Source organism: Atheta coriaria, unplaced genomic scaffold (genome assembly GCF_025399875.1).
Source record: "Atheta coriaria isolate IRGN ID8LTWV9N9 unplaced genomic scaffold, Caltech_Dcor_3.1 hic_scaffold_7_pilon, whole genome shotgun sequence".
Lineage (NCBI taxonomy): Eukaryota > Metazoa > Arthropoda > Insecta > Coleoptera > Staphylinidae > Dalotia > Dalotia coriaria.
Window position 1 is genome coordinate 4,808,884 of NW_027045449.1, and position 12,406 is coordinate 4,821,289.

General features: G+C 33.9%; 2 protein-coding genes and 1 non-coding gene across 3 annotated transcripts; 2 read left to right on the forward strand and 1 right to left on the reverse strand.

The window, feature by feature from the left end:
- Positions 1-170: 170 nt before the first annotated feature.
- LOC135795443 (calphotin-like) lies at positions 171-1,618 on the forward strand. The gene is made up of 2 exons (XM_065307129.1): positions 171-224; positions 284-1,618. Exons 1-2 carry the CDS (start codon positions 171-173, stop codon positions 1,616-1,618), a joined length of 1,389 nt encoding a protein of 462 aa, XP_065163201.1.
- Positions 1,619-5,312: 3,694 nt separating this feature from the next.
- Positions 5,313-5,384, reverse strand: TRNAC-GCA (transfer RNA cysteine (anticodon GCA)). Its single transcript has one exon. It is a non-coding gene; the product is annotated as a tRNA-Cys (tRNA).
- Positions 5,385-6,372: 988 nt separating this feature from the next.
- LOC135796135 (endocuticle structural glycoprotein SgAbd-2-like) lies at positions 6,373-8,303 on the forward strand. The gene is made up of 3 exons (XM_065308046.1): positions 6,373-6,536; positions 6,591-6,733; positions 7,717-8,303. Exons 1-3 carry the CDS (start codon positions 6,525-6,527, stop codon positions 8,012-8,014), a joined length of 453 nt encoding a protein of 150 aa, XP_065164118.1. The 5' UTR covers positions 6,373-6,524; the 3' UTR covers positions 8,015-8,303.
- Positions 8,304-12,406: the final 4,103 nt, after the last annotated feature.

Sequence of the window (12,406 nt, forward strand, 5' to 3'; positions counted from 1 at the left end):
AGGTCTGTATTGAAAATTACTTTAAAAAACAGCAGCTATGCAAGTAATTAATGTGTAATTAAGGTGCAACATTCAAAACACAACTTTTCTTTACTGCAGTGGTACTAATTGTTTTTCGACGTCATGGCCCTGTCGGTGAGCAGGTATAAAAACGTTTGGTGGCGACATAAATGGCATCAGAAGCAACTGTGTCTTCTAGTATCACTAACAATTCAACAATGATGGTAAGACAATAACATTATCGATAACAACTTCAGTATTAACTTTTTTGTTTTTTGTTTAGCGTATCACGATTATCCTCGCCTGCGTCATTGGTGCCTTGGCCGAAGCGCCTTTCTCAGAATATGGACTTCCAGTTAAGTCAGCCCCGTACCCGGCTTCCGCACCTTATCCAGCGGCTAAGGTCGTAAAGCCTCATGATGAATATGGTGTACCAGAAGTTAAGGCGCCAGCTAAGCCAATTCTCACCAAGTACGCCTACGACATCCCGGCAGTCACCCCGAAATCCGCCCCATACCCTGCTCCAGCTCCATACCCAGCTCCGGTTCCAGTTGTTAAGTCTGCACCATACCCTGCCGCCAAGCCCCATGATGTCTATGGAGTACCAGAAGTTGAACAACCTAAGCCAGTCGTGCCTGTGGTGACCAAGTATGCCTACGACATCCCGAAAAGCGCCCCATACCCTGCTCCAGCTCCATACCCAGCACCAGTTCCAGTTGTTAAGTCTGCACCATACCCCGCCGCCAAGCCCCATGATGTCTATGGTGTACCAGAAGTTGAACAGCCAAAACCTGTTGTGCCAATTGTGACCAAGTACGCTTTCGACATCCCAAAGACCGTGCCAAAGTCAGCCCCATACCCAGCTGCCAAGCCTCATGATACCTATGGCCCACCAGTTGTCAAGACCGCACCATACCCCGCTGCTGTTCCAGTCGTCAAGAGTGCCCCATACCCAGCTGCCAAGCCTCATGATGTTTACGGAGTTCCAGAAGTTGAGCAGCCCAAACCTGTTGTGCCAATTGTGACCAAATATGCCTTCGACATCCCCAAGAGCGCCCCATACCCTGCCCCAGCTCCATACCCAGCACCAGTTCCAGTTGTCAAGTCTGCACCATACCCCGCCGCCAAGCCCCATGATGTCTATGGAGTCCCAGAAGTTGAACAGCCCAAGCCTGTTGTCCCAATTGTGACCAAGTACGCTTTTGACATCCCGAAGACCGTGCCCAAGCCAGCCCCCTACCCAGCACCGGTTCCAGTCCAGCCTCATGATACCTACGGCCCACCAGCAGTCAAGACCGCCCCGTACCCAGCTCCCCATGAAACATATGGTGTACCCGTTGAACAGCCCAAACCTGTTGCACCAATCGTGACCAAATACATGTACGACATCCCCGCTGAGACCCCAAAACCAGCACCGTACCCAGCGCCCGTGCCACACCAGGAATACGGACCACCAGCTGTAAAGAAGGTCGTCGTCCCTCATGACACCTATGGAGTACCAGAAGTTAAAGTGATCGCCAAGCCAATCGTCAGCGAATACAAATTCGACATCCCGGCCACCACTGCTGCACCAAAGGTTGTGCCACATGCCGTTTACGGTGTTCCCGGCAACTTCTAAATTATTAACTTATTCGTATGCCGAAATTGAAATGCCACCATGCGAATAACTGGGTAATAATTCAGTTATTCCAAATTGACTTTGTTGTTACATTTTTATATTTGTTATTAAATATTTTAAATATGCTAGGTACAAAAAATTAAAATTGTTAGCAAACTAATTTTGTGTATTCATTGGGTGTTGGGAATTTTCCAGTATGAATGTAACAATAAATCAAATTGAAAACGAAATTTAATGAGTTTTAAACTATTAGGTTACAAATATTCCAAATATAATAAGTGAAAGTGTTTTTTTTAATAATGTGTTAAATACCTTTATTAAAATACTTTTAGTACCAGTGATTTGCACTTTTAACATTGCATTTTGTATTTACCTACTTAGCTAAATAATAATAAATATCTGACTTTTACAATCATCGGAAGAAACAAGTTTTAGATTTAATTGCATCAAAACTATCAATATTACAGTTTAATTTTCTTGTTTTCAATTTGTTAAAACATTATTAAATCAAATTATTCATGTTAAAAATTCACTTTTGTCTTAGTCACGGATAGTAATCACCGCTTTTTCTAATAGTTCCTAAACTACAAGAGAAAGTCAACAGAAAGAAAGCAATTAATGAAATTAATAAAGTTTGATTTAATTTAACGATAAACCACCAAAAATGTTGATTTTCTGCGCCGTTGGCGATGGTATAAATAAAATGCACAAATTGTTTTAGCGTTAGTTCACTTTTGTGATTCATAGTACTAAGAACAAGGATTTTAATTTATTGTTAGCAATGTTTCTTGTAAGTTTTACTTTATATCCTTTTAACGTCTATTGCGTTAATTAAAATTAAATTTTCAGATAATATTTGTATTATCAATATTTGAAGCTAGTGCAGAGCAACCCGTAATACAATATGATCAAGCCGAAGACGCCCACTTGGCCACGCCCCATATTAACAAATTGAGATTAGAAAAACACCTCGTAATCCTACCGAAAATATCGCATGAAGCGCAATATCTCAGCAATCCTTTTCGGCGAGAAGTGGACACCGGCAATTTTGACATGCAAAACATAAAACCAGTGACAGAACTTTCCTTGGAACCGCCTCCACCGACTGGACCAATCGCAGCTGCTCTACAAGCAGCACCAACTAAAGATATCTTCAACGGTTTAAACCTAAACTACGAAGTTCCAAGTTATTCTACACCAGAAGACTTTCAGAATTCTGTAAATGCTCTAACACATATGATGATTAATAAACAAGTCAAGTTTCCTGGTACGTCATACGGTGTACCAGTGACAGACTCACCTGAAAATATCAAGGCTAGTACAATCAATGCGTTGGTGAATATGTTAATTGGATTAGACAAACAGAAGAAGCAAAGTGATATGTTAAACCAAATTGTGCAGTTTATGCACAAGAAGAAAATGCAACAGGAGCAACAGAATTTAATTGCACAGCTACAACAACAGATGCAGAAAGAACAATATAAACCGTTTTTGCAAAGTCAAGATCAAGCTGAAGGACTGGTAAATTTCATGCAACAATTGTTAGAACCTTTAAAGCAACAAGGTCTTGGAAGTGTACCACAACCAACCAAACCAGTTCCCACCTTACCAACACTACCAACATCCGCTGGTCTTAGCCTAAGTCACCCTTTACCAAATTTGGTAAACGTCCAAAGTGTTTCGAGTAGTAGCACACCTGACGTTCAATATGATTGGACTCCAGCCAAACCTTCGTTTGTTAATAATCGGGTACCAACAACAGCGGCAGCTTCTCCTTCAATTGCTTATCAAACAGTGGTTTCAAATGGTTACCAACCAACACAGCATCAATTTGTTCAACCTACACCAACTATACCAACTTATGTAGCAGCATCTGTGCCACCATCACATTCGTTTACTCAGTCATCACCATCGCATGGGTCTCACCACCATCCATCACCATCATCTGGACCACCTCACTCACCTCCCATAAAAGAAGGTTATGTTATTCGTCTAAGTAAACCTACTTTAATGAAAGAAGAACTCCCACTTTCTACAGTAATGCCAAAAGTCTACCATCATTATGTCCAACCAAAGGAAATAATACATACATCTGCATCATCACACGGCAAAGAATCGTCATATTCTGATATGTTTGCTCCCAAGTTTGAACATTACATTATGAAGCATCAAGGTGAAAAGTCCAAACCGCAGTTGATTAAACTAAAAGAAGAAAACAAGTTTTCTCATGATTCTACACATTCTGCGACAAAATATTCACCGAAACATAACCAATTTGATGTTAGTAACCTCGAACAAGAATTTAGTAATGGCTTGGGTCACCATCAATCGAAAAAACATGAAGTTATCGAAGCGCTTAAATATGACGACTCCAAAGTGACATATGATTTTGTTAATAGTAACAATGAACATAGTGATGAGATGCATATTCACTCACCTTATGATAGCTTCAATAATCATGAATTTGATCAAGAGTTTTTGAAAAATTTTGATAACATGCACTTTAAAGAAGAAAATATTCCAGGCAATGAAGAAAGTAAACGTACCAAGAAACCACCACCAAAAGGTCCCCAAAAGTTCATTATTTTAAAGAAAACAACAAAAGGCTAAACATAACCAAATATAACTCCTAATTATTTATACCAGTAAATACTATTTATATTGTTTTGTTAAGTTTTTACTTTGTTTTAATAAAAAAAGATTATGGTCCATCAAAATCTCATTTGTTGCGTTAAATTTAAAGCGGTAACATTTACGTAGAACAAATCGATGTGAATGCATAACTCACGCTGGAATTTTAATACAAAATTTATGACCTAACCTTAGATTTACAACACTGTGCATGGAATATTTGTGTGAAGCATAAATTTGCACGAATTTGCTATGGAAACAAAAGGTCTTTTCTTGGTAAACACATTTTTATATCTACTCCAGTTTTGTAACATTTCTAACCTTAATCTTTAACAAAAAGAAGAAAAGATAGGTTATAATTAGTGTCCGACCAAAATTACAATATGTTGTGAGGAAAAATTGTTATTTCATTCAAGGTTATAAAAATAGCAAACCTTTAACGGTAACATTAACATTTAACTATAAATCAAAGATTGCGACTGCAAATGTGTTTTTACTCACATACCGAATGTTATGAGATAATTTACTTGTTTGCGTGATTCTCCTTTATCGTATAATTGATATAATTGTAGTGAATCGTTGGCACCTCGAGCTAAACGCACCTAATAAGTATGATTATCATAGTACAAGTATTATTATAATCAGGTTACATGTTCAAAGTTATTTGTTTTTAGTTGCAATAGATTACAATAGATTTAATTTCTATTTTCTTATTTGTTTTATGTTTATGTGTTTATATGGGTAACATTGCACCATCAATGATGATTAATAGTAAGGAAAATTAGTAATGACAATTTATTAGCTGTAGCATGGCGTGGTACGCAACTTAAACAAACAAGGAACATGTCAACATGATTAATAACAAATCCTACGTTCAACACTATTTTAATGCTTGCGTTATTTGCATAATTGTGATGGTATATCAAGTTTTGTTATGAGTTAATGACTTAAATGTTTATAAACCAAAAACGGAGGACAGGAGAAACGATTATTCTGTTTGACCACTAAGAACTGAGTTCTGGACCATATAGGTAGTATAAAAAATACAAAGTAGAGACTAAAAAGGGGACACCCGGGTTTGAACCGGGGACCTCTCGATCTGCAGTCGAATGCTCTACCACTGAGCTATATCCCCTGCTTGACTAGGTACGCGATGCCTTTTCATTCCTTCGCCAAACCCGCATAAATGAGAGGGGTTACTAATCCCTGTTGCCGTTCCGTGCTTAACCAAACGTAGGTATTGGGAATAACCGGAAGTATGATAGAGGGGAGTTTGAGTCAACATAATCCCACGCGATTACGCACAAAATAAAACTCAAGGGGTACCTACTACAGATAATAGATCAATAGTGAATCCGCAAATATCACCAAAGCAATAAATATAAACGAGTTTAGAACGTCTGAGAATGAACCTCATGGAACTATTATTAGTTCACTTTATTACCACACTAAGCTACAATTTCGATAGGTTAATCAATGGTTGCTCAAACCGCCACGATTTTTTCCATCCGTCTAATTGTTTCAATGCGTCTAATTCAATTTGCTTGCTAGACTAGTGTTGCATTTTCGATTACTCGCTATTATTTGCCATTACAATTGATTACACTTGTACGTGCACGCGTTTTATGTTATTGTAACATGGTAACACACTTTTGAATATTAAATATTGCGTTTTGTTGAAATTCTTGTATTATATTATCTTTTGTGTTGCCAAGGCGCATCTCCTCCACTAGACATTCTGTTATTTGATATTTGCCGGTCTGGTATAACATGCAATAATAACACGGATATTATTGAGAGAATAATTCGCCGGCTCACTTGCACTTTTGCACTTGTTCTAATCTCAAAACTACATACAATCTGTTTCATGTAGAATGTCAAAGCATAAATTTTACCTTTTATACGCATGAAGATGCATTACTAATTTTTCCAAGTCGTACTTACATGTTATGCACTTAATGTCAACCATTTTACTTGTCAGTTTGTAATGTTTTTAATGTTGCTGTACTGCCGTTAGCATTTGAACACTTTGTAGATATCGGTGTAATGGCAGCCAGGCATTCATTATTTATAAATGCGTTTTTCCATAAAAACGGACGTTTCATTTGTGGGATTGGTCGTTTTGCATCTCTTGCATGTTCTCGCATCTTCGATTGGGAAGAGGGCCCAAGAGAGCTAGCTGTGATGCCTATATAAACGTGGCAAGATTAAACAAATTGGCTTCACTTATTCGAATATTTCACTGAGTGCATCTTGAGATTTACAACGTTTCAAAATGCATCGATTTGTAAGTTATATGGATTATTTAATATTATAATCTTAAGAAAAATAAAAATTTTAGAAAATTTTGACGTCAGTGATAACAGTACTACTTGCAAATTGTGCACTGGCTCAGCGAAATGTGTACAATCCAAACAGCCTCAACAATGTCCCCATTCTCAAGAACAATTACGATCTCAATCCGGACGGCTCTTATTTTTACGAGTGAGTACAAAATATTTTACTAAACGAAATGTTATTTCCACATTCATTCATCATACGGCTGTACGAGTGAAATGACATAACCGATTCGATAATTTATAAGATGAATTTCTTTTTTCTTTTTTTTTCTCGGTTTTAGTACAATTATATTTAATTTGTCGAGGTTTAACAAAAGTTACTTTGTTGGTTTTATATGACAAGTCAATATTAACTTGTCTTTGGATTTCATTGTGATGTAATGCGCTGTATTTGACGTTAAATAACCATATGGCAACATAAAAACAACAGTAATTATAGAAAAATGTAACACCGAATAGGAATCTTGTCTCGGTTTGACTAAAATAGAGTTTTATGGTATTTTCCAAGACATCAGTCATCTCAACACATTGTGAGACAATATTATTTTGCTTTTATTTTTTTAAACTTAAAAAATAACGTTAAAAACGCGTAAATTATAAAAAAATTAAATATTTTACATGATTTTATTCGTGATTTTTTAAATTTTAAAATTTGTAAACCAAAATAAAAGTTTAAGTTGAGGTTAAAGAACGAAACGCATCTGCAACCAACATTGCATTTATTTTACTGCAAACTAACATATCCCATTTATAATTTTGCAAAATCTGCACGTGATCAACACTTATTATTGAATTAAGTATTGATTATATCAGACGTAAGGTGTGATTTAATCTAAAATTAAATTCGGCCTTGCTCAGATTTTCACTCTTCTTTTTCTTTCACATCTTCATCAAGGAGTGCCGGCCATCCCAACACTACATACTCTACTACACTTGTAACAATTGCAATTGCAACAATTCGCGTGCGTCAAAGCGTAACAATTCAAATTAAACCGTCCAACTGAAATAGCATCAGTGTATGAATAGTTCAAGGTCAACATAGACACATTCCCAGCACTAAAAATGTTTTCTTCATGCTTTAAATACAAAGATTAATGATTCTTCTATTATTTTTTTAAATATCAACAGATATCAAACTGGTAACAATATTCAAGCACAAGAACAAGGCTTTTTGAAGAACCCTGGTAATGCACAAAGTGAAGCACAAGTAATGCAAGGCTCATTCTCGTACACTGGTGATGATGGCGCACAATATTCTATCACATATACAGCGGATGAAAATGGCTTCAATGCACAGGGTGCTCATCTGCCTACTGCGCCACCAATACCGGAAGAAATCCAGAAAGCCTTGGCATACAACGCTGCGCATCCAGAGGAAGACGCTGATGGCGTTGTACGCGGTGGAGGTCGTGGTTTCGGACGTTAAAACAATGATATTCTAACCGATGTACATTTCACAACCGACTAAGTAGGCAAGGAAAGGAAAAGAACGCAGCAGCTGTATCATAAATTATTTTTGTATATTAATAAATTAATTTGAAAAAAACTAAAATTTGGTACTTATAATGTTTTATCGAGCCGAAGTAGAAAGCAAACATGTTATATTACAATATTCTGTGTAATTCTGTGTAATATTATTATAAGTTGTAAATTTAGTAAATTATTAATAAGTTGTTAGTATGTAATGATACAATAAATAAATTTCGAAAGGGCAATGCTGTCGGCGTTTTATGGGAAATTTCAAATTAAATAACACATGTTTCTATGATATATCTATTTAATTTTTATATATTAATTAAACTCACCTAAAAATTTATTTAAAACTGCAAATTTGCAATTGGTTTTTATTCTTAAGATTATCTCTGATTATCTTCTGATTGTTTGTAAAAGGTGTTAAAACTCAAATTCAGCTTTGCGTGCAATTGATTGCTCAATCCTATTCAATCGAGATTAATTCTTTCCAATTAGACTTCAATTACATTTCAATTCATTGCAGGAGATCCGTTTTTGGCACAAATTGAAAATCCGCACACAAAAACGCAAACCTTGACGTTTACTGACGCTAATGACACAAAAAGAAGATCTCAACAATACACAAATCTTAGAATCATAAGTTTTAAATCTTCAAATTGTTCAAATCGGCAAATCTACAAAACGAAATAAGTACCTACAGGAATTTAATTCAATTGTTTTTCTCGACAGTAAGATTTGTCAATATCCGTTAAAATACGAATTGTTTTAACTCTTGAATATTTTGTTTCAGTTTTTGCTAGAAGTAGAATATTAATTCTTTTATATAATTATTGACTTCCTTTTACGCTTTGTCTTCGATAAATGTTAAAACTTTTTGATACACTAATATTTTAATTCCTAATGTCATTCGCTTGGGAAATACGCATAATTAATGCATATTAATACGAAATGGACGCGCATCTCACCTGATTTAAATAACAATGGGAGCTCATTTACGCTCCGATCGTATTTCACAAAACCTTGGCATATCTGTATAAGCAGCGCATATCTTTTGGACCATCCTCAAAATGACATAAGTCTCAAACATCTACACTTGCTAATGAAACATCAAAAGAATACTCCAAAAAAACAAACAATTTGAGAAAATCATTAGTAATCTAAGATTTATATAGTTATTCATTAAATACTCAAAAACCAAAAACAATATTAAATTGATTTTTTTAGAAAAAATTGAATGTGGTGTTAAGAGAGGTTAAAATAGATTTGAAGATAGGTTACGTTCAAAATTTATTAAATTGACATTCGTTAAAAAGTAGGTAATTATTGGATCCTTATATCATAAGAGTTAAAACTTTAAAAATGATTTAAAACTATAGAAAATGAATTTTAAAATTAATTGCCTTAAGTTAAGTAGAGTTTGAGTAATAAGCCAAAAACTTTTTTTAAATTCTAACTAAAGACGCCGAGACTATAGCTTAATCCTAATCAGTTGTTGCTTAAGCAAACTAAAAGAAACATACAAAAACCATATTTAATCGGTTAATCTTCATCTGCGTGTGGATTTACATTAATTTATATTAACATGAATGCGTAGGCTGGTCCAATACCATCCTTTCTAAATCATAGATACTAATTCGTAATAAAATACATAACATAATCGTAGACAATACCGCGTAATGAAATTTAAATTTTATCGCAATAAATTTCGTCTAATTTTGAGCTCTCATCGATTGTCTTCGATTCACCACAACACAACTCAACAAATTACATCACTGATCATAACTGATCTTTACTTTACGTAGATTTGATGTTTTAGACCAGGCATGCTGTTATTGTTATGGTTTTTTGGTAGTTTTGGCATTTTATGAATCATTACAATTCAAGATGAGCCAACAATCTGCAACAAAAATCGAGTTAAGAAAGCATAGCTAAAATGCCAATGCAATTTTAAACTATAAAGCTATTTAAAAACGAAATAAATATAAAAAGTTATGTTTATGTTCTGTTAAGTATTAACTATGTTTAATTATGTTGCAAGCCGGTAAAAATAGAAAAGTAAAAGTAAAAATCGTCTGGCATGTGCGCCAACACGTAAACTCACGTGAACAACCAAAAAATGTTAAAACAAACACTAATTGTCCCAATCTAATCACCTAATCACTTAATCGTTTGTTAATTACGTTGGAATTTATGGTGTGAAATTGGTGATTTGTCAATTTGATCGAGTAATAAGTACATTCTTTTGAAATATTTGATTGATACGTAATATTATGCTTTATGTTACACTAAAAACACAAAAAACGTGATGTATGCCAATTTTGGCTGTAATTGGCATTCAAAATTTTGATTTTTATGGTTTAACCTATAGCGTTCCGATGCGTACACGTCAAAATTGCACGTTTGCAATAATTGTGTATTAGCATAATGTTCCACTTAAAAATACATATTAATAAACATCGTGCGAATGTAAAAATGTAAAATATGTTGTGTTCTCAGTTATGATATTCGTATTCTTCGTTACTAGTTGTGTTATAGTTAGTTAGTTAGATTAACATTATGGGCACTCATTGGCATATCAGAACTCCCATGGGCACAGACATAATTCAACGGATATTTTGCTATAATATTAATTTCAAGGTTTTGATGAATTGAACGTGAAAGGTTAGGTTACAGGAGTGCAAATGTGAGTTTTAAGCAGATTCAACTGAAATTTTACGAAAACTTAAATCCAATTAAGTTAAAACATATCATTTTATGCTCGTTAAATTAAAATTTATCTAAAGTTCAATGTGAAGTGTTGAGTTGAAGATTACAATAACTATCGAAGAATCTCGTAGGATAATTGATGCATAACATAACCTAACATGTAGCATGTAACTTGGAATGACAAATGTGATTTGAAATTGATTCTTGCAAGTGCAATACATATTCTATCATGTAAGGTGTTAATAAGACGTATGATTAGTCATAAATAATAAATATGTATTAGTTGATGAAACATTAGGAAGATCAACAGATGTATTTGAAATAAATTTGTGTTTTGTTTTCTCTCTTACAACATAATTACTCTACGTACAAGTTAGGAGTCTTATTATTTCTTTAGGAATTTATTGCAAAAGCATAGTTTTCATTTGCATATGATATTTCCACAAAATTCATTTTCGCTCAGCAATGCGAAGAAATATTCACAAACAAAACGATTGCAATCAAGTCAGATCTCTATAAGTTCAAAACAAAGAATAGAGCAAACTAATAAACTATAAACAACAATTATTATTTATTATTAAGTATTGCAAAATTATTAAATTATTAATTTTGTTTGTATTAGTAAATTTACGAGACAGGCATGTCTCGAGTTACTTTAGTTTTAATTAAATCTGTATATTTTAGTTTTGAAATTTATGCATTCCAGGTTTGAATAATCTTCTCATTGTTAACTAATTTTATTGATGTAAATGCTTGGATTTACAAATTATATTATATTAAAATTTATAATTGGCTAAGTAGGAATAAATATCATTGTGTCAGTCATATTTTTGTTTTTCTTGCTTGTTTACAATTTATTACTTTGTCTAAAAACGTTTATTAATTATGAACGCATCCGACTTTTGTTGGTCTTGTTGACGCTTATATGAATTAATTACTGGGAATTGATCGTTAATTGCTGCCGCTTTATCATTATATTTTTAAAGTAATAGAAATATATCTTTTTTAAAGTAAGTCGTTTGTTAAAACTTCAGTTAACTTAATATAAAATTATGATACTCCAATAACTTGTACGTTTATAGAATATTTAGCAAAAATATTATGACAAGAAGTTGTATATGACGCACTTTCCAATTTTATTTTATATTCAAATTTATAACCAAAAATTGAAACTATTGTTATTATATTACTAGCTTTTGCCCGCGACTTTGTCCCGGGAGTGTTTAATAAAAATTTAATTTGTTTTGTTCTAGACATAGTATGTGTCAATTCTATCAATATAATTTGCAATTTTATTTTAAAGAAATTAACTATATAAAGAATTGCTAATAATGCACTTAAGCGGGCCATCTCGGATTCAACTATTTAACTATAACTATGATTGAATCTCAATGCCAATTTTTATCCTATTGAAAAGGGCTGTCTTTAGGGTTTTCCCGGCAATTATTCGCATGTTTCTCGCAGTATAAGCCATCCTTGGACTTTAACAAACATTTAAAAAAAAGAATTGGCCAAATTGGTCTAAGCGTTGTTGAGTTATGAGCTTACTAACAGATTTTGCGATTCATTTTTATCTTATAGATTATAATGTATATTATTATAATAATATAAAACTACTACTATTTAGCTTATATTTTAA

What these genes read in the sequence shown, in the direction of transcription:
- LOC135795443 (XM_065307129.1), top strand. Translation starts at nt 171, where the DNA reads ATGGCATCAGAAGCAACTGTGTCTTCTAGTATCACTAACAATTCAACA. An exon ending in CTAACAATTCAACAATGATG is followed by an intron (nt 225 to 283) that starts GTAAGACAATAA and finishes TTTTTTGTTTAG; the next exon opens with CGTATCACGATTATCCTCGC.
- LOC135796135 (XM_065308046.1), top strand. An exon ending in GACGGCTCTTATTTTTACGA is followed by an intron (nt 6,734 to 7,716) that starts GTGAGTACAAAA and finishes AAATATCAACAG; the next exon opens with ATATCAAACTGGTAACAATA.